The following is a 19829-nucleotide window of genomic DNA, read 5'->3' on the forward strand; positions in this document are numbered from 1 at the left end:
CAATGACATGAGACAAAGTATATGTGAATTGCTGTATGAAAAGTGAATTTACTCTGTAAATCTTCACCCAAATCAAAATAAAATTAAAAAAAAAGAAAGTCATCCACCTGTACTATTTCTGTTAGAGTGGCACAAAGTAACCAAAACACCAAGTGTCTAATTTTTTTTTTTAAATACCTTTTTGATGTAAATAACACTGAAGCTTAACCCAGTGGCCCAAATCCTTCAGTTAAGCCCCTTCTCTTGTAGGAGAGATTCCTTTCTGGCTGCTTGCTTCCTGAACATCAAAGTAGAAACATCTGTTTCCTTCTGGAGCCAAGAGTTGCTTTAGTTTTCTTAGCATCTTTCTGAAGTAATTTTTCATTCTTTCTCTCTTTTCCCTAGTCATTTTCTTTGTAAGACAAAGGAGACTGTTAAAACCCCTTCTATCTTCTCTCAGTCATAAGTCACTATTTAGTATTGTAGGATATCACTCTCAATCTAATTTCTCCCCTGTAATAAATTCTTTCAGGTCAATAGCTTATACAACACTATATATCAACAGGAATCGAAACAAATGATTTAAAACCTTATTGTCAGCTTTTCCAAGTCTGCATTGTCCCAGTTTCATTTGGGAAGGGAAAGAAGAGTGGGTTAGTGTTGGAGATGATAACTGGGGAGTGAAACCAAATGTACATGAAATGTTAAATGTAAAACAAATTCTGCTCTGTAATTTTGCACCAAAAGCACAATAAATAAATAAATAAACATTTAAAAAAATTTAAAATAGAGTATAAAGTATAAATATATTTTACAACAAACAGAGAACTGAAAACAAATAGGATAGTTTATTTGGTAACTTCGTAACTCAAACTTATAACCCTTGGGTTCCAGATGTGCATCAACCAGTGGCATCTGGGGACTTTTTTTCTACAAATCACCCTAACCCTAGAAATTCTTGAAAATGGGAATAGAAAATTTCATTTACCTACTTATTACATACGATGTATGTAACCTTAGCATAACATGATGATTAGTGACATCACTTCTATAATGCTTCAAACTTTTAAGCAAAGGCAGTATTAGTTCAAGATGAATGTAGGAAAGTGTCTCTTTTCTGTTTCCCTTTCTGTTGCCTTTGCTTATAGCAAAGCTAAAAGAAAAGACAATTGCCTGGAGAAGTCCTGGTGAAGTGAGAAGGAAGCACCCACTAGCCAATAGCAAATATGTGACGTCGCAGCTGTTTGGCTTCAAAAGCCATCTTGAATTTCTGTTGGCTCTGGGAGTCATGTCTTTGTCAGGGATAATAATCTCCTAGGAGCTCTGGTAGCATAGTGGCTCAGGCACTTGACTGCTAACCAGAAGGCTGGCGGTTCAGACCCACCAGCCACTCCTCGGAAGGAAGATGGGGCAATCTACTTCCGTAGTGATACTGCCTAGGAAACCCAAGGAGGGCTCACTATGAGTCGGGGCCGACTTGACGGCACATAACAACAACAACAATAAGCTCTTATGACATGACTTTTTCTTGCTAGCGCCTCCATTTCCTGATTTTTGCCTTTGCTTTAACATCCAAAGTGATTGTCAACTGGTCACATAAAAACTTTTCCTTGTTCAATAATGTTGAGTTCTATATACCTCATTACATAATATCTTCCCATATTATAAATATGGGATAAAAAGTTGTCAAACAAAGCAGGAGCTCTGTTTCTTAGATTGGTCGGTCATAAAACACTTTCCCGAAAAACACCAAGCTGGGGAGTCAATTGGCCAGGGTTCTAAAACTTGCTCTTTCATAATGAGAGCAAGTCACTTCACCTTCCTGGGTGTCCAGCTTTCTGAAAAATAGGAGTCAGAACTACCTCTCTAATGACTTTACATTACTGATAGTCAACACCCAATGTGGCATTGTGTTTAAGAACATGACTCTGGACCCAGAGTGCCTGGGTTCAAATCCTGTGCTGGCACCACCTGTGACTTTGACCGGAGTATTTAACACTCCTGTGCCTCAGTCTCTTCAACTGCAAAATGGAAATAAATAACAAAGCTCCTTCAAAAGGTTTTTGGTGAAAATTAAATTGGACAATGCTCTTTCCACAGTGCTTGGCACATAGTAAACACCGAGTAACTCTTAGTTGTTACTATTCTGTGTACTTTAGTATTTGATGTGCTTTTTCATTATCTTCCCAAAAGGGTGATGTTATAAACCTGGACTGACTTAACACAGTGTGGTCTGCAATACTAAGGGATTTAATTCATGTTATATATCTCAATGTGGAAAGGCAATTAAAACATCTGAGAATGATTCTTACCTTTTTCCAAATTCAATTCATCCTCTTGCCTGGCTTGAAAAGAATATATGGCTTTGCAAAGACCATTGCCGAGCTGGGCTACACCAGAGGCTGAAATTTGAAGTAAGTTGTAATTAGTCACGCTGTGTCAGTAGGCAAAATGAATGTGATTGGAAACTCTTTGGTTATTTAACAGCTTTAAGCAGAGTTTAAATAGATTGGAACTTTCTCAAAGGGAAAATTTATAATATTATGTAATATCCATTCCTTGATTCAACAATAACCACCATGCCATATTAACTATCTTGATGGTGCTGTATATATTACACAACCACAAAACATTATAATACAGAAAATAATAAGTTTGGAGAAAAAAAGCGGCTAGAGTGATACCGATAATGATAATAAAGATGATAATTTAAAAATATTATTTCCCACATGAACTTAGTGCACATCAGTTAGAGAATTTGTGTGGCATGTTTTGGAATACACACACCAGTTATGCCATTCAGACATAGGTAAGGGAATGTTGGGGGCATGTGCTCGCCATCATTATCCCTCAGTGTTTATGGATCTGCTTCTCAAACAGCGTAAAGGTTACTTTTTTTTTTTCTTTTAAATTGTGATTTGGGTGAAAGTTTACAGAGCAAATTCACTTTCCATACAGCACCTCACATACACTTTGTCTCGTGACATTGACCACAATTTACCACAATGCAACAGCTTCCCTCCCACTTCCTCTGGATAATTACCTCTTCTCTGTGTCCATCCCTCCATGCACTCCTGCCTCCTGAGCTGTCTCCCTGTGTATAAGCAGCCCTTCTTTCTCCCACGATTGTTCTCTCCAAGGAGTGTATCTACCTCAGGTACGTGTTCAACTCATATGGCTGTCTTTTGTTTGGCTGGAAGCCACAGATGTAGGTTCATTCCAGACCTGAAGGGCAGCTAGGGGCCATAGTCTCAGTGGTTCCACCAGGCTCTATCAGACCAGCAAACCTGATCCCCCTTTTTTTTTTTTTTCAAATGATTTTGAGTTTTGTTCCACATTGTTCTCCCTCTCTATCCAGGATCTCTTACATAGATCCCCCTCCGAGTGGTTGACAGTGGTAGCCAGTCACCATCTAGTTCTTCTGGTCCCATAGTCGTATAGGCTGAGGATCACATGGTGTAAAGGTTACTCTTTAATATACTGTGGAGTTCATAATTCCTTGGATTTTATTGAAATGCTTTTTTTGCCAATTGGTAGCATAGTGGCTAAGGCACTTGACTGCTAACCAGAAGGCTGGCGGTTCAAACCCACCAGCCACTCCTCGGAAGGAAGATAGGGCAATCTACTTCCGTAGTGATACTGCCTCGGAAACCCAAGGAGGGGTCGCTATGAGTCGGGTCCGACTTGACGGCACATAACAACAACAACAACAGTCAAGAAACTAGAGAGTCAAGGTTACGGTAATCAGAGTTGAAAAGTGATGGACATTGACATGTTTGTGTGTGTGTGTGCACATATATGTATAGTGTGAGTGTGGTGTGAGGAGTGTGTGTGTGTCAAAAGGTGAAGGCAGTGGGGTGTGGATAAACAAATAAATAAAGACAGATAACTGAATAAAGGGGCTGGGTTCAGTCCCAGTCCCAGATGTAGCCCTGGCAAACCACCCAGATCACCAGGTTTCTCCCAGAGGGCCATGGAAGTTTGGAGGAGGTTATGGAGACAGACCTGTCAAGCTCTAGGGAATGGCTTTTAGGGTGGTCATGTGAACAGCAGGCTATTGGAATGAAGTGGATGCCATTCATCTGACATCTGAAGTATCTCTTCATATTTTAAAACACTTTTCTCAACCTTCCACCCATCCTGACTCCTTCATACTTTTTGTACCACACATATACATATAAAGCTATAGGTTCCAGCAAATTAATTCTAACAAATTAATCACCCTAATTAGAATGTAAATATCTTCGAGTAGATATTTGTCAATGTTGTTCTTAAAATCAAACTTAAATGTAGTGTTATGCTTTACTGATAGGACACAACCCCAAATTATTCTTGGCATGGAGTTACCTAAAGATGATGAACTTGGTTCGCTTTGCCTGCCAGAAGTCTCGATCACATTCTCTAATCTCTTCATCAAAAAAGGCCGAGATGTTTGCACATAACTATGTGTCTGCTCCTGTTCAAGTAGTAAAAAAGGAAAAAAAAAAAAAAAGTCATTTTTAACAACATTGCTGTGGCATGCAGACATAAAAAGTAACTCTTTGTACCTGTTTCCTCGAGAATTTATTTGTTAATTTCAAGGGTTATAAATAAATTAGTCAATATATTTCTAACCCCCACCATAGAGGTTTCTTGTTTCTGACATCTTAATATTTTTAGAATCAGGCAACTACTATATTTTATAACCTTTATTTGCAACTCTGACCTGTGTGGACCTATGTGGACCTCTTACTGGTTGTCACTGAAGTGACTCTGACTCATGGCAAGCTCGTGTGTGTCAGAGTAGAGCTGTGTTCTGTAGAGTTTTCAATGGCTGATTTTCCTGATAGATTGCTAAGCCTGTCTTCTGAGTAGTCTCTGGTAGACTCAAACCTTTGGGTTAGCAGCTGAGTACATTAACCATTTGTACTACCTGGGGACTCCCATATACCTCTAGGCCCAAAAATAATATTTAGTTTCACTTCTACAAATTTAACTTTAATTAGTTTTAGTACAGCTGAAACAATCACATTTCTGACTAAATAATTGAAACCATTTTAGAGCTCTTGAGCCACTTCGAAAGAAAACTGTCGTTTCATTACAAGATGGTTACAACTTGCCCTTCTGATACATAATGGAAAAGACCTACTTCCCATGTATGTTCATGTGTTCATCACTAATTCCTGGAGTGTGACACTGGGAAAATGCATGTGCATGAGTTTTAAAAATTGTGCTCATGAATTATCTGCATTTTGTACTATGTTAAAATAATGTAAAATCTCACCAGTTTTGCTTGTGTGAGTACTAAAATGTTCATTTAATAGAACATTTACTATAAAACCTAGTTTGAAAGACAAAGTTAAGCTATGAAGAAGAAGGGGAAGTAACTCAAGTGTTTTTAAACTCTCACAATAATTTTGTCTACAAAGAATGTATTCAGTTTTTTTTCAGCTCTTGTTATCGTGCTTAAAGGAATAAAAATTCCACAATTAGGATTTGGGATGCACAGCACATATAATTCATAACAGCTTTTTTTTTTTTTTTTGGCCCTGATGCTATGTTAAGCTACACCATTCAGCAAGCCCAGCCAAGAAATTGCAATCAATTGCTTCAAATTTTACCTTTTCTTTCCACTTGAAGATGCAGGTGCTACAGGGATGTCTGGGTTTAGCTCTTTGCTCAAGTTCTGCTAATACTGATGACAGCTTATAGGCATTCGCTTGCAAAAGGTCTAGCTTCAAATTGGTCTGTGGATACATTCATTTGGCCAATATGAGTAAATTTCTAGAAAATGAGGCACAACTGGGTAGGTAAAAGGATATCAGGAAAACTTTCAACATGACAAAAAGTCCAGAAAACATACACATTCAATTCATATATGGATATGCAAAGGAAAAGCTGAAGAGAGAGAGAGAGAGAGAAAATCCTTTAAGTAGTCTAAAGGAAAGCTTTAGTTGCTAAGTATGTCTTATTCTAGACAAGACAGGGTAAAACAAAACCTTGATATATGTCTCTCGGTATTTTGTGGCAATAAATAGCTTTTCTCAATTTTCATTTAAGTAATGAAAAAAGAGAGTAAGCGTCAACTGCAGAAAGTAGACTTTAAGTTGGCCATGAAGGAAGGCAATTGAGCCATAGTGAAAAAAACTGAACTAACATCAATAGAATCAGACCAAAATGAATGTGAGGTGGGGCTGGGGTCTATATTGCCCAGAAAGTTTGAAGTAACACTTCCGGACATTGGAAACAATATTCTGGGTATTTCAGTCTAAAAATAAGTAGTGAAACTGAAGATATACTTCCAGTCTCTTCCTATTCTTAATTTCATATTGAACTAGGAACTTTGCAATTACTTATTTGTCAGTTTTTGTCCAGTCAAGGTAAACGAATAACAGAATGTAAGCATTGGAAAGGGCTTAGAAGCTTGCTTTTCCTGCCTCCTCTTCACCATTGTCGCTCCCTTCTCCATGCCTCCAGCATGGGGATTCCCAACTAAAACACCCTTGTGGGTCACAGCCATGGACTGAACACTTCCAGCTATGAGGAGGTCCCCAATCTTTTGAATAATCCACTGCACTGTGGGGCAGAATTTCCTCAGATAGAATCAAAGCTCTCCATGTCTTCTGTCATCAGACTTAGTCTCATTTGAAAGCATCATAACATGTTGTCGTTGACTTGATTTCAACTCCTAATGACCCTATGGGCAGAGTGGAACTGGGTTTCCAAAGCTGTAAATTTTATGGGAACAGACTGTCATATCTTTGTCCTGTGAAGCAGCTGGTGGGTTTGAACTACCAACTCTTCAGCTAGAAGCCAAGCACTTAACCATTATTTCCTCATACATATGGCACTCTTTCTGGCATCCAAAGACAGTATCTTATGTAAATACCCTCAGAAATTTAGCAATAATATCTCATATGCCATGCCTTGCCAACATTCTTGTTTTAAATATGACACTTTAAGGAACAAGAAAGAATGAAACAGGAAAAAAAATTAATCAAATACAGTTTCTTCCTCAAAGAACTTTTCTCTGGGTAACACAAAATTTACTAATCTCACCAGTTTCCCTGACCCAGACACAGAGCATGTGTAGTGAATTTACATGGGTATTTGGCAATTGCTACTTGAAGGTTCATACTTGCGCCTTCACTTGATCATAAACACCTGAGTTCATGGTTCAGGTCCTCTCCCATTTGCGTCCTCCACAGTGTGACTCAACCTGCTGTGTATTCAGATGATACTAAGGCACATTCTATGCTGGTAGTGACAACAACAAAGTTCTGTACAAGAACAACCCCAGGAATAAACTTTCAACACCAGCACAAAACGTTCCTTGTGACCTTAGTTTGATAAATATTATGTTTTAAATTTCTTAACTGAACATTTTGTACTGTCACAGAGAATGTCCCATAATCTGTTTTATCATTTCATAAACATTTCAGTTGTGTGTCAATGCAGGTATGTTAGAGCTCTGTTCTCAAGTGAACAGAATGAGGCTGGTCTTTCTTTTCACAAGAAGCATGAAGTTCATCTCTACAGCAGGATGCCCACTAAGAGAAGCCTGTGCTCCAAAATTGATCAATGGTAATTGGTCACATATGTCTGATTTCACCAAAGAATTTTTAAAATTCCAGTTTGGGCAGAATTATTAGACACCTACTTTCATAAGAGAGTTATGAAATGTACAGTGTAAGGAAAGCAGGCAGTTTCTTGCATCCTTCAAGATTTTGCTAGAAATTTTTTCTTTCTGAATTCTTCTCAGGTTAACCCCAGGTCACTTCTGATCACTCTAATCCCAGCACAAACCTTATAGCCTGCACACATAAGTAGCATTTATCTATTTTTTGTGTTAGTTCTATATAAAGTTCTTTTTTTTTTACTTCCGTAGTGATACTGCCTCAGAAGCCCAAGTAGGGGTCACTATGAGTCGGGTCCACCTTGATGGCACATAACAACAACAATGACAGAAGTATCCACTTAATGTGAATTCCTCCAAAGCAGCTACAAGGTCCATCAATCTCTACAAATGTCTGTGGAGCCTTGGACAAAACAGCCTGAAGACTCAGCTCCCTGGCTACCTTCTCTGTCACTCCCTCCCCCTAAGAACCTCTTAAGTTGCTCCTTGGTTCCCAGAAGCTTTTCCTCACACCCTAGACCTCCTTCTTTATCTTCTGTGCAGCCATGTCTTTCATTTCTCCTGTAATTCTCTGAGGACCCTGGGGGATGAGTAGAAAATAGCATCTTAATAATAATTAGCAGTTTGGAAGCTCTTCTTCTGGGCCAAGCACTGTGCTAGCATTTTTAAAACAATATTTCATCCTCACTAAAACTCTATGAGGTAGGTACTGATATCCTCATCTTCCAGATGAGAAAACTAAAGTTGTCCTCCCAAAAAACTATTTGTCATCAAGTTGATCCAGTTCATGGCAACTTCATGTGCTTCAGCGTAGAACTGTACTCCGTAGGGCATTCAAGCCTATGACCTTTCAGAAGCAGATGATCAGGTCTTTCTTCTGAGGCACCTTTGGGTGGTTTCGAATGCCAAGTTTTCAGTTAGTAGCTGAGTGCTTAACTGTTTGTACCAGCAGGGACTCCAAAGTTGTCCCAGGTCCCTGTAATTGGCAGGGCTAGATCCAAATATAAGACTTTCTGGGTGCAGATCCTCTTTTAGGTCACTTGTCTTAACTGGGTTAAAGTACACATTGTTTCCAAGCCCTCAAAGAATGACTCTATTTTGGAGGATTCTATTTTAGGCACAATTCTTTCCTACCAGGACACTAAACATTTCTAGATAGTTGGATTTTTCCAAATCCTTCAACCTTCTTGTTGAGGGCTTGACCCTATAAGTTGACTAGATCATTCTGTGTCATGAGAAACGGAAGGCAAAAAGAGGTGAAATGTGCCAGGAAGCAATCTTTCTAAAAACAGCCCTTTCAACACTAAATCTAGGAAATTGCACTCTGCAAATATTTACCTCATCCATTAATGCGGCCGTGTCTTTCTGGCTCTTTCCATCAGAGAAGGAGGAGTTGCTAGAGTATGCATTAAGCATTCGTTTCAGGCCTGAAATAGAATCATGCTTTCAATCACAGTTTATCCTGCTTAGTGTGATGCAGCGGGGAGCTAGTCACAATCAGAGAGAGACTAAACCCAGGAGTGATTCCAGTGAAAAAAAAAAAAAAAACTCACTGCTGTTGAGTCGGATCTGACTCATAGCGACCCCTCCTTGGGTTTCCGAGCTGGTATCACTACCGAAGTAGATTGCCCAACCTTCCTTCTGAGGAGTGGCTGGTGGGTTTGAACTGCTAGCCTTCTGGTTAGCAGTCAAATGCCTTAGGCACTATGACACCAGAGCTTCTGTGATTCCAGTAGGACTTCCTAAGTGGCTGGGCAGGTTTCTGCATACAGCCATTACTGTATTTTACAGAATGGATGACAGTTAATTCATCTTTAGTTTCATTTAATGAACATTGAAAAATGCTAGTACTTAAACTGTTTTTATTGCTGTTCTTATCATTATTTTCCAAAATGAATCCCTTTTTGTTGGCTCACCCTATGGTTATTCCTATCATTACCACAATACCAGGTTCTTCCTCACTACAGTATTTATATTTCAAAACATTGTGTTATCTTGGATTTCCTATCAAGTATGACATTGCAGTATGTTACTCTGGGCCACAAAAAGCAAGGCATACACATATTCCAAGTGTTATGTACGTTTTATTATCTGTATCATTTTAGACTTACTTAACATTCTAATAGAAAAATTGGTACAGCCAGAACAGACAAGGGGAGGGGCCAGCCAGGAAGCAGGAGTGGGTGGATGGCCAGAATAGGGAGGGGGAAGCCAGGAAGTAAGCAGAGTGGTTTGACAGCTAAGGGAGACCAACTTGTCTATCAGTTTGTCGTACTGTGGTGGCTTATGTGTTGCTTTGAGGCTGGAGGCTATGCCACCAGTGTTTCAAATGCCAACAGTGTTACCCACGGTAGACAGGTTTCAGCGGAGCTTCCAGACTAAGACAGAAATGGAAGAAGGAAGAAGCCATGTGCTTCTCAAAGAATTGTCCAGTGAAAGCCTTATGAATAGCAGTGAAACACTGTCTGATATATTACTGGTAGACTTTATGAGTAGCCCTGAAACATTGTCCAACACAATGCTGGAAGATGAGCCCTTCAGGTTGGAAGGCATTCAAAAAATGACTGAGAAAGAACTGCCTCCTCAGAGTAGAGACAACCTTAATGATGTGGATAGAGTAGAACTTTCAGGACCTCCATTTGCTGATGTAGCATGACTCAAAATGAGAAGAAACAGGTGCAACATCCATTAATAATCAGAACAAGGAACATACAAAGTATGAATCTAGGAAAATTGGAAGTTGTCAGAAAGGATATGGAACACTTAAAGATCAATATCTTAAGAATTAGTGAGCTGAAATGGACTGGTTTAGGCCATTTTGAATCAGACAACCACACGATCTACTCTGCCAGCAATGACAAACTGAAGAAGAGTGCATGGCATTCATCATTACAAAGACTGTTTCAAGATCTATCCTGAAGTGCAATGTTGTCAGTGATAGGATAATAGCCATATGCCTACAAGGAAGACCAGTTAACACTACCATTATTCAAATTTACACACCAATCACCAAAGCCAAAGATGAGGAAATTAAAGATTTATACCAACTTCTGTAGTCTGAAATTGACCAAACATGCAATCACGGTGTGTTGATTATCACTGGTGACTGGAATGCAAAAGTTGGAAACAAAGAAGAGTCACTGGTAGTTGGAAAATTTGGCCTTGGTGATAGAAATAACACTAGAGATCACGTGATACAATTTTGCAGGACCAATGACTTATTCATTGCAAACATATTTTTTTCAACAAATGGCGGCTATACACATGGACTTTGCCAAGTGGAGTACACAGGAATCAGATCGACTATGTCTGTAGCAAGAGGTGATGGAGACACTCAATATCTTCAGCCAGAACAAGGCCAGGAGCTGACTGTAGAACAGACCATCACTGCTCATATGTAAGTTCAAGTTGAAGCTGAAGACAATTAAAAGAAGCTCAAGAGAGCCAAAATATGACCTTGAATATATCCCTCCTGAATTTAGAGACCATCTAAAGAATAGATTTGATGCATTGAACACCAATGACCAAAAACCAGAGGAATTGTGGGATGACATCAAGAACATCATCCATGAAGAAAGCAAAAGGTCATTTAAAAGACAGGAAGGGAAGAGAAGATAAAAATGGATGTCAGAAGGGATTCTGAAACTTGCCCTTGAATTAAGAGTAGCTGAAGCGAAAGGAAGAAATGACAAGATAAAACAATTGAACAGAAGATTTTGAAGAGCAGCTTGAGAAGACAAAGTCAATTATTACAATGAAATGTGCAAAGACATGGAGTTGGAAAGCCAAAAGGGAAGAACATCCTTGGCATTTTTCAAGCTGAAAGAACTGAAGAAAAAATTTAAGCCTCCAGTTGCAATATTGAAAAATTCTATGGACAATATATTTAATGATGCAGGAAGCATCAAAAGAAGATGGAAGCAATATACAAAGTCACTGTACCAAAAAGAATTGGTCGATGTTCATCCATTTTAGGAGGTGGTATATGATCAAGAAGCAATGGTATTGAAAGAAAAAGTTGAAGCTGCCCTGAAGGAATTGGTGAAAAACGAGGCTCCAGGAATTGATGGAATAACCATTGAGATGTTTCAACAAATGGAGGCTGCGCTCGAGGCACTCACTTGTCTATGCCAAGAGATATGGAAGACAGCTATCTGGCCAACTGACTGGAAGAGATCCATATTTGTATTGATTCCAAAGAAAGGTGATACCACAGAAAGTGGAAATTATCAAATAATATAATTAATATCACATGCAAGTAAAATCTTACTGAAGATAATGCAAAAATAGTTGCAGCAGTATATTGACAGAGAACTTTCAATAATGCAAGCTGGATTCAGAAGAGGACATGGAACGAAGGATATCATTGCTGATTTCAGATGGATGTTGACTGTAAGCAAAGAATGCCAGAAAGATGTTTACTCATGTTTTATTGACTATATAAAAGCATTTGATTGTGTGGATCATAACAAATTATAGATAACATTGAGAAGAATGGGGATTCCAGAACACTTAGTTGTAGTCATGAGGAAACTGTACATAGACCAGGAGGCTGTCATTCGAACAGAACAAGGGGACATTGCATGGTTTAAAATCAGGAAGGGAGTACATCAGGGTTATGTCCTTTCCCCATACTTATTCAATTTGTATTCTGAGCAAATAATCTGAGAAGCTGGAATACATGAAGAAGAATGTGGCATTAGGATTGGAGGAAGACTCAGTAACAACCTGTGACATGCTGACAACACAACTTTGCTTGCTGACAGTGAGGACAAGTTGAAGCACTTGCTGATGAAGTTGAAGACTACAGTTTGCAATATGGATTACACTTCAGTATAAAGAAAACAAAAATCCTCACAACTGGACAAATAAGCAGCATCATGATAAATGGAGAAACGATTGAAGTTGTCAAAGACTTCATATTACTTGGTTCTACAATCAACACCAATGGAAGTAGCAGTCAAGATGTCAGAAAATGTATTGCATTGGGTAAATCTGCTGCAAAAGACCTCTTTCAAGTGCTGAAGAGCAAAGATATCTCCTTGAAGTCTAAGGTGCACTTGACACAAGTCATGCCATTTTCAATCACCTCATATGCATGTGAGAGTTGGATAATGAATAACGAAGAGAGAAGAAGAGTAAATGCTTTCGAGTTGTGGTGTTGGCGAAGAATACGGAAAGTATCATGGACTGCCAAAAGAACTACAAATCTCTCCTGGAGGAAGTGCAGCTGGAATGCTCCTTGGAAGCGAGAATGGCCAGACTTTGTCTCACCTACTTTTGTCATGTTGACAGAAGGGACCATTCCCTGGAGAAGGATCTCATGCTTGGTAAAGTGGAGGGTTGACGAAAAAGGGGAAGACCCTCAACAGGATGGATTGACACAGTGGCTGCAATGATGCACTCAGGTATAGCAAGGATCGCGGGGCTGGTACAGGACTGGGCAGTGTTTTATTCTGCTGTACATAGGGTTGCCATGAGTCAGAGATGACTTAACGGCACTTAACAACAATAACAAACATTCTATCATGCTTGCCTTCTAAATATAGGGTTGAATATGAAAAATTTTTACATTATTTAGAAGTTCGTTTAAAAAAAAAAAGGAAAGAAACAAGCAAACAAAATCCAGGAGATAGTATGTACCAGGAGATATCTGAATAGAGCACTGAACACAGAGTCTGTCACATAGTTGCTGCTCAGTAAATGTCAACTATTATAGTTGAGCAGGAAACATTTGTGAAGCACCTATGTATGTTAGGTTATATGCTAGTTGTCTTTACATATTTTAGCCCTTTTTTGGATGAGCTAACAGATGCTCCAAGGTTAGGGCACACCATCTCAGCCTCTAGGAGCTCCTTCTGAGAGGGAACTTAATTGTCATCTTTGTTGGGATTTGATAGAGGAAAGGTGTTGCTTGACTTCTTCTCTACCAAGTTCCTGGTATAGCTTTTTCTTCATCAGGAGTAAATAGTTATCAGCAGAGTACATTAAATTAAATTGTCTCTGAGATATTTATCTTTGTTCTTGTTGACTAAAGTGGCATTTATGGCAGGCATACCCAAGTCAGTATTTAAAAGAGAGACTGAACAGGAGATCTAACCAAGCTCCACGATTGCTAGACCAGCTGCTTCTCACCAGTATATACTGCTTTAGAAACAAATATTGATTAAACTGTCCCACTCCAAATATATCAGGACAAAGAATTAGTTGGGCTGTATTCTTGAAAATGTCCTCAACAGGAAGAGAAGTTTATCATGTTTTAAACCAAATGAATTGATCCTCATTCTAGCCAATTTCCAAAAACAGTAAAATGCTATATTTCTGAAAATGGTAGTATAATTTTCATAGATTCTTGTAAAAAGGCTCAAAATGTTATTTTTCATTTTTTCCCTTTTCTTTCTTCTTTTTTAATTTTTCCTTAGTCATACAAATTAGGTTTGATATATGGTTCGTTATATGAGCTGATCCTTGACCCAGTCTACAAAAGCAGAATAATCCTAATTCTGAATGAAACTTCTAGTATTTTCCCTTATTGGTCCATTCAACATGGTAACTACACACCTTCTTTGTCTCTGGAAGCTTTTTCAATATCTTTTTCCAGTCTCAACAATTTTGATTTTATTGAAGACTTTCGTCTCTCTTTATCCATTGCATTGTTAGGATCTTCTTCCTTTAGGGGAGAAAAAAAAGGATATTTAATAACAGGAAGAATGGACGTGTTTTTACTCCCACTTGTACTGAGATTTTCATTGATTGTATTTAATATTTAGTTTAAGGAAGAAGAAAAAGTAAAAAAAATAAAATAAAAACTAAAAATTACTCTTTGGTTTTACACAGATTGGCATAGTCCCACACCTGATTAAGAAGAAGAAATCCCCTTTTCTGCAACTTATAAATACATAACTCAGCATTTTCTTTCATAGAATAAACTACTCTTGGAGGATAAGCCTTATATAGTTATAGCACAGTTGCTTAATAAATCAGTCTACTTGTTGGATACTTACTACTTCTTATTTACCTTTGGAGTCCCTCAGGGTACAAACGGTTAATGTGCTTGGCTACTAACTGAAACATCAGAGGTTCGAGTACACGCAGAGGTGCCTTGGAAGAAAGGCCTGTGATCTACTTCCAAAAAGTCAGTGATTGAAAATCTTATGGCCCATAGTTGTACTCTGACACATAGGAGATCATCATGAGTTGGAACTGGCTTGATGCCAGCTGGTTTTGGTTTTCATTTATCTTTTTCAAGTTAGAGTCCTTCAATGACCTAAATGTCATATGTACGTACTATGCAACAAATCTTTACTGAATTCTGTATTGGCTGGGGTCTGGGAACACATAAGCTATGCTCTGTACAGAATAGGTTTATAGTTTCGCTTAGCCTTGAAAGCCAACAATAAAGAGAACTTACAATGCAAGGCCACATTCATTCAATTAGCATGAGTGGTGCAGATAGGAGTGCATGGCCTATTGGACTGGAAACCTTCAAGCAAGTGAGGAGAGTTAACCAGCACTTTTTTTTTTTTTTAATCAAGTAGGAGGAAGTCAAAGGGTAATCCAGATACATAAAGTGTGTAATCAAAAGACAGACTGTGTAAAGTGTATCAGGAATATATAAACTAGTTGGTTGAGCAAAAGTAGTGAAAGAAAAAATTGTCTAGATAGCTTCAGGCAGATTTGAAGGCTGGAGTGAGGATTCAATCATGTAGGCTGTGAGATTTCTGAGCTTTCACATGCATTATTTCAAAGGTTAAATGAAAAAAAAAAAAAATTAGGATGGTAGGTTTGAGATGGGGATGTGGCTGGATTTGTCTATAACAGAGGTCCAGAAACCTGTGCCTTTGCTTTTAACCAATAGTATATGGCAGAAGTGATGGGCTGTCACTTCTGAGATTAAGTTATAAGAGACTGTGATATCCCTCCCGGGCACTCTGGCTCTCTCTTGGCTAACTGCTTCTGGGGGAAGCAGGTTGCCATGTTGTAAAACACCCACATGGCAAGACATTGATGTCTCTGGCCAAGGACATCAGTTCAGTGAGGAGCACAAGTTGGTCAACTGCCATGTGAGTGAGCTTGGAAGTGGATCCTACCCCAGTAGAGGCTTGAGATAATTGCAATCCTAGAGACACCTTAATTGCAGCTTGTGGGACTGCAGCCCTGAACCAGAGGCACCTAGCTGAGCCACGCCTGCTTTCCCAACCCACACGAACAGTGAGATAATAAATGTGTTTTAAGCCATTAAGTTAGAGGATAATATGTTATGAAGCAATGACTAATACAGCACCAATTATTTATAGATCATGAAACAAGTCTGCCTGGTGTTATTGTTACAGATGACAGTATGAAGAGTCAGTCTAAAATTCTGCTTGGCTTTTTTCTCTTCTGGAAAACACCAAAGACATGTTTCTACTGCCCAGTTTGTAAACCACACATTGTTTGAACTATGACAAGTCATTTGTCTTTATTTTTCTTTTTAAAAAAGATGTTTCCTTTATAATTGTATCTTTTTTTTTTAACATGATTCTTGTACTACACAACTAGAGCATCTTCATTAATGTCACTTCCTTCCCTTATGTACTTACAAAGTAATCAGTGAGTAGAAGCTCAGATTTTTTTTCTGTAGATGAAATTGCAGTTTCTTCTATTAAAGACTGAATATCTTTCTCGACATCTATCTTGCTGATGGCACAGTGAATCTGGGTGTGGCACTGCAATGCCGTGGAAAACAGAAAAAAAAAGTACTGTTTATGTGTTTCGTGCCAGTTCTTATCATGCGTATCAGAAATAGAAAAATCTTCACTACTCACTGTAGTCAAGGTTTGACCAAAAACAGAAATATGCTGGTTGTACTGGTTTAAGTTATTGCATAACAGTTGGATTCTTTCTTTTTCCAGCTCCAGGATGCTCTGAAAAGTATGGACAATGAAGTAAGATCAAAAAGTTATAATGCAAAACTGAAGTTACCCATCAAACATTAACCTGCATGAAGGAAGTCTGAGTAAACTGTCACGATTATTCCTCTCAACCATGTCATGGCGGAGTCCCAAGGAGAGGAGTGTGATTTGGTGTCCTATTTATCCATCTTCAGGTATGATATACGGGGTCATATATAAGGACATATAGTGGTTCAATGGTAGAATTTTTGCCTTCCATGCAGCAAACCCATGTTTGTGCATGCCACCGTGGGCAGCCACCACCTGACTGTCAGTAGAGGCATATGTGCTGCTATGATGCTGAAGAAGTTTTAGTGGAGCTTTCAGACTAAGAAGAACTAGGAAGAAAGGCCTGGTGATCTACTTTTGAAAATCAGCCAAAGAAAACCCCATGGATCACAATAGTTGGATCTGCAACTGATCATGGAGATCGTGCAGGCCCAGGCAGCATTCTGTTCCCTTGTGCATGGGGCCACAATGAGTCAGAGCCAACTCAGTGGCAGCTAACAACAGCAAGGGTTGATTTAACCCAAAGTTTTCCCCAGGCTTTTTGCCCCAAAAGGCATGTAGGCAGATACTATGGATCATCTGACATTCACAAAGAAAGGAAAAGAAAGGAGAAAAGAGATATCTAAGAAAAATCTGTGGGTCCTAGAGAAGAGGAGGTGAAGCCCAGTAAAACTAATGTCCATATCTTAGAAATGCACTCAGACACTGAATAGTTTCAGAATCATTTGTAATGCACACAGGCATTCTGCTAGTTTCTGCAAAGGCAAAGATGACGAGACACAAATTCTTTGCTCAAAGAAACTATTTGACAAGAGCAGAATCCCAAAGTTTGATCAATTTAGAATATTGGCCTAAAGTTAGGCCTGTGGGTCAGGGCTCACTTTCTGAAGGTGGGAACGTAGCCTCCTCATTTTGTATGGGCCGACTAAAATTCTCCTTAGGATTTCCTGACTTTTAGGCAGGAATGGAATGTAAGAAATTGAAGGGCATCACAGTTGTCTTGTTATTAATATTTTAGAAAAAAAAAATCAGTTATTAGACTTTGCCACTCACTGCTAGCTAAGTTACTGATTTGTTGTTTTAAGGGAATGGACCACCGAGAAGTTCAGGAATGAGACATTGTCTCCAAGCTGAGTCAATGGGAGTACACAGCGATGAATCCTGGGTCACATGGGGGGCAACATGGGGCTACTAGGAACGTGCCCATAGTATTTTGGGCTTTGACAGAGGTGTCAGGTGTCCAAGAGAAAGTTCTCTCAGTATGGTTTTTGTAAGGATAAGGCCTGGGCATTCATTCTTTCATCTAGAGAAGGCCAGGTTGGTTGTTCTTGTACCTATCATCTCACCTCACTGCACTTTGCACAGTAGAGGACTTAGCAATAGTCTTTTATGAAGAAGACTTTGGGCAAATGGATGGGTAACAATTACTATAGGAAGTAATAGGAGTCTCTGGGTGATGCAAATAATTAATGAGCTCAGCTGCTTACCAACAGGTTGGAGGTTTGAGTCTATCCAGAGGCATCTTGGAAGAAAGACTTGGAGATCTACTTCTAAAAACTCAGTCACTGAAAACACTATGGAACACAGTTCTACTTGGATACACGTGGGGTCACCAAGATTTGTATGGAGCTTGTTTTGAGGTCTTTGGCAGAGGTGCGGGTGGGGGCTGGAAAGTGTCACAAAGATTACCCTGTCTTTCTTGGCACATGTGGCCTGACCCAGCGCAGTGTTCCTCTACATCTTTACGCTGAGATTTGTATCCACATTCTGTTGTTCTTTCCTCTACGGTATATAGTCATTTTAACACAGCTATTAAATGCAAGTTGTAAAAGGCCCAGGCAGTAACTGTGAACATCTGTGCCAATAATATGCAAATTTAGACTTTTGTGCCAAGTGTCCTGACATTTAGATTGGAAGGCCTGGAGCTCTGCTCCACCATGGCTACCTTTCTAGCAGTGTCAGAAGCTGCACAATATTTGTAAGTCAATGGGAGCCAAATGCCTTTGATTCTGCTGATCTTCTCCTGAGTTTTTCTCCAAAACCACATTTCTTGAACGTAGCTGCACGTCCCATTCTGTCTCCCAGTGAAGGATTAAAGACACAGAGAAGCGGCCTATCAAATGTATTGCTTCTTCAAAGGGCAGAAATTATGTGCATCATAACAAATATGTAAAATAAACTCTGCTCAGTTGCTTGGACAATCTTCAAAAAGAAAGTGTTTTTACACCATAGAAAATCATCTAGAAAGCAGCTGTTCTAGTTTAGCCCTAAAAGCAAAGGATGGGAGAGAAACTAAAAGCCAGGTTTTAGGAACACATTGCATCCCTAATGAGTAACTGCTTTCTTTACTTTGACAAGTGTTGAACCACAAGCATCAATTTGCGACTAGAATAACCAGTGTCCCTTGGTGGAGATGGTAATGTTTAACAGATTTTAATTACATTTCAGGGAAATCATTAAAATGATCTATGTTTGCTCATGGAAAGAGGCTGGGATAGATTCCACTGTCCAAAGGGGAAATCCATATCTCATTTAATGAATTATTGTTTTCCATTATCTTGCTCTTTTTGTATAAAGTAAATGGTAGAGAAGCGATACTCTGGAGGACCTCAAACTGCCCTCTCATGCTTTTACAAGACCACGGACAATAAAAGTGGGGTCAGAGAGTTATCAAGAAATAGCACATTTATGAGTTGCCTGGGGCCCAATCATCACAGTAATTCATGCTCTTCATTCATTCTTTTCAGTTCTGCTGCTCAAGCGTTCATGTTTGTACTGCAGAAGGAGTTTGCAAGGACTTGATTTTCATCTAGTTTGCTTCTGTAAGACTGACCAAAGAAATATCATACTGTCTCTACAGAAGAGACTCTCAAACTTTAGTGTATCCAGGGATTACCTGGATGCATTCCTAAAATTACCCAAAGGTTCTGATTTTGGCAATGGGTTTGGTTTTGGTTTAGGGAGGTGGCGTAGTGATTAAATGCTCAGCTGCTAACCAGAAGGTCAGTGGTTCTAACCCACCAGCTGCTCCATGGGAGAAAGGTGAGGCAGTCTGCTTCTGTAAAAATTGACAGCCTTGGGAACCCTATAGGGCAGTTCTACTCTGTACTATACAGTTGCTATGAGCCAGAGCTGAATTTTAACAAGTAACCCCCTCCCTGCCCAGTGCTTGAGACATCATACTACTTTATGGAATTTAGAAAATAAAAAGAGTCACCCATAACAAGAACAGATATATGCACGCCGATGTTCATCGCAGCACTATTTACAATAGCCAAAACATGGAAACAACC

The 19829-nt window shown here is 39.1% G+C and overlaps 1 protein-coding gene across 1 annotated transcript in view; it reads right to left on the minus strand.

Annotated features, from left to right (window-relative positions):
* The window catches only part of NOSTRIN (nitric oxide synthase trafficking), a 74110-nt gene that overhangs the window by 8494 nt on the left and 45787 nt on the right, over window positions 1–19829 (minus strand). The window contains exons 9-15 of the mRNA XM_007946561.2: window positions 16402–16500; window positions 16177–16302; window positions 14156–14264; window positions 8933–9021; window positions 5580–5705; window positions 4327–4435; window positions 2292–2381 (exon numbers count right to left, since the gene is read on the minus strand). Of these exons, the coding sequence (XP_007944752.1) occupies window positions 2292–2381; window positions 4327–4435; window positions 5580–5705; window positions 8933–9021; window positions 14156–14264; window positions 16177–16302; window positions 16402–16500 (748 nt within the window). The remainder of the gene's footprint in view (window positions 1–2291; window positions 2382–4326; window positions 4436–5579; window positions 5706–8932; window positions 9022–14155; window positions 14265–16176; window positions 16303–16401; window positions 16501–19829) is intronic.

Source organism: Orycteropus afer, unplaced genomic scaffold, assembly GCF_000298275.1.
Source record: "Orycteropus afer afer isolate SDZICR_OR568_19922 unplaced genomic scaffold, OryAfe1.0 scaffold00001, whole genome shotgun sequence".
Taxonomy (NCBI): Eukaryota; Metazoa; Chordata; class Mammalia; order Tubulidentata; family Orycteropodidae; genus Orycteropus; species Orycteropus afer.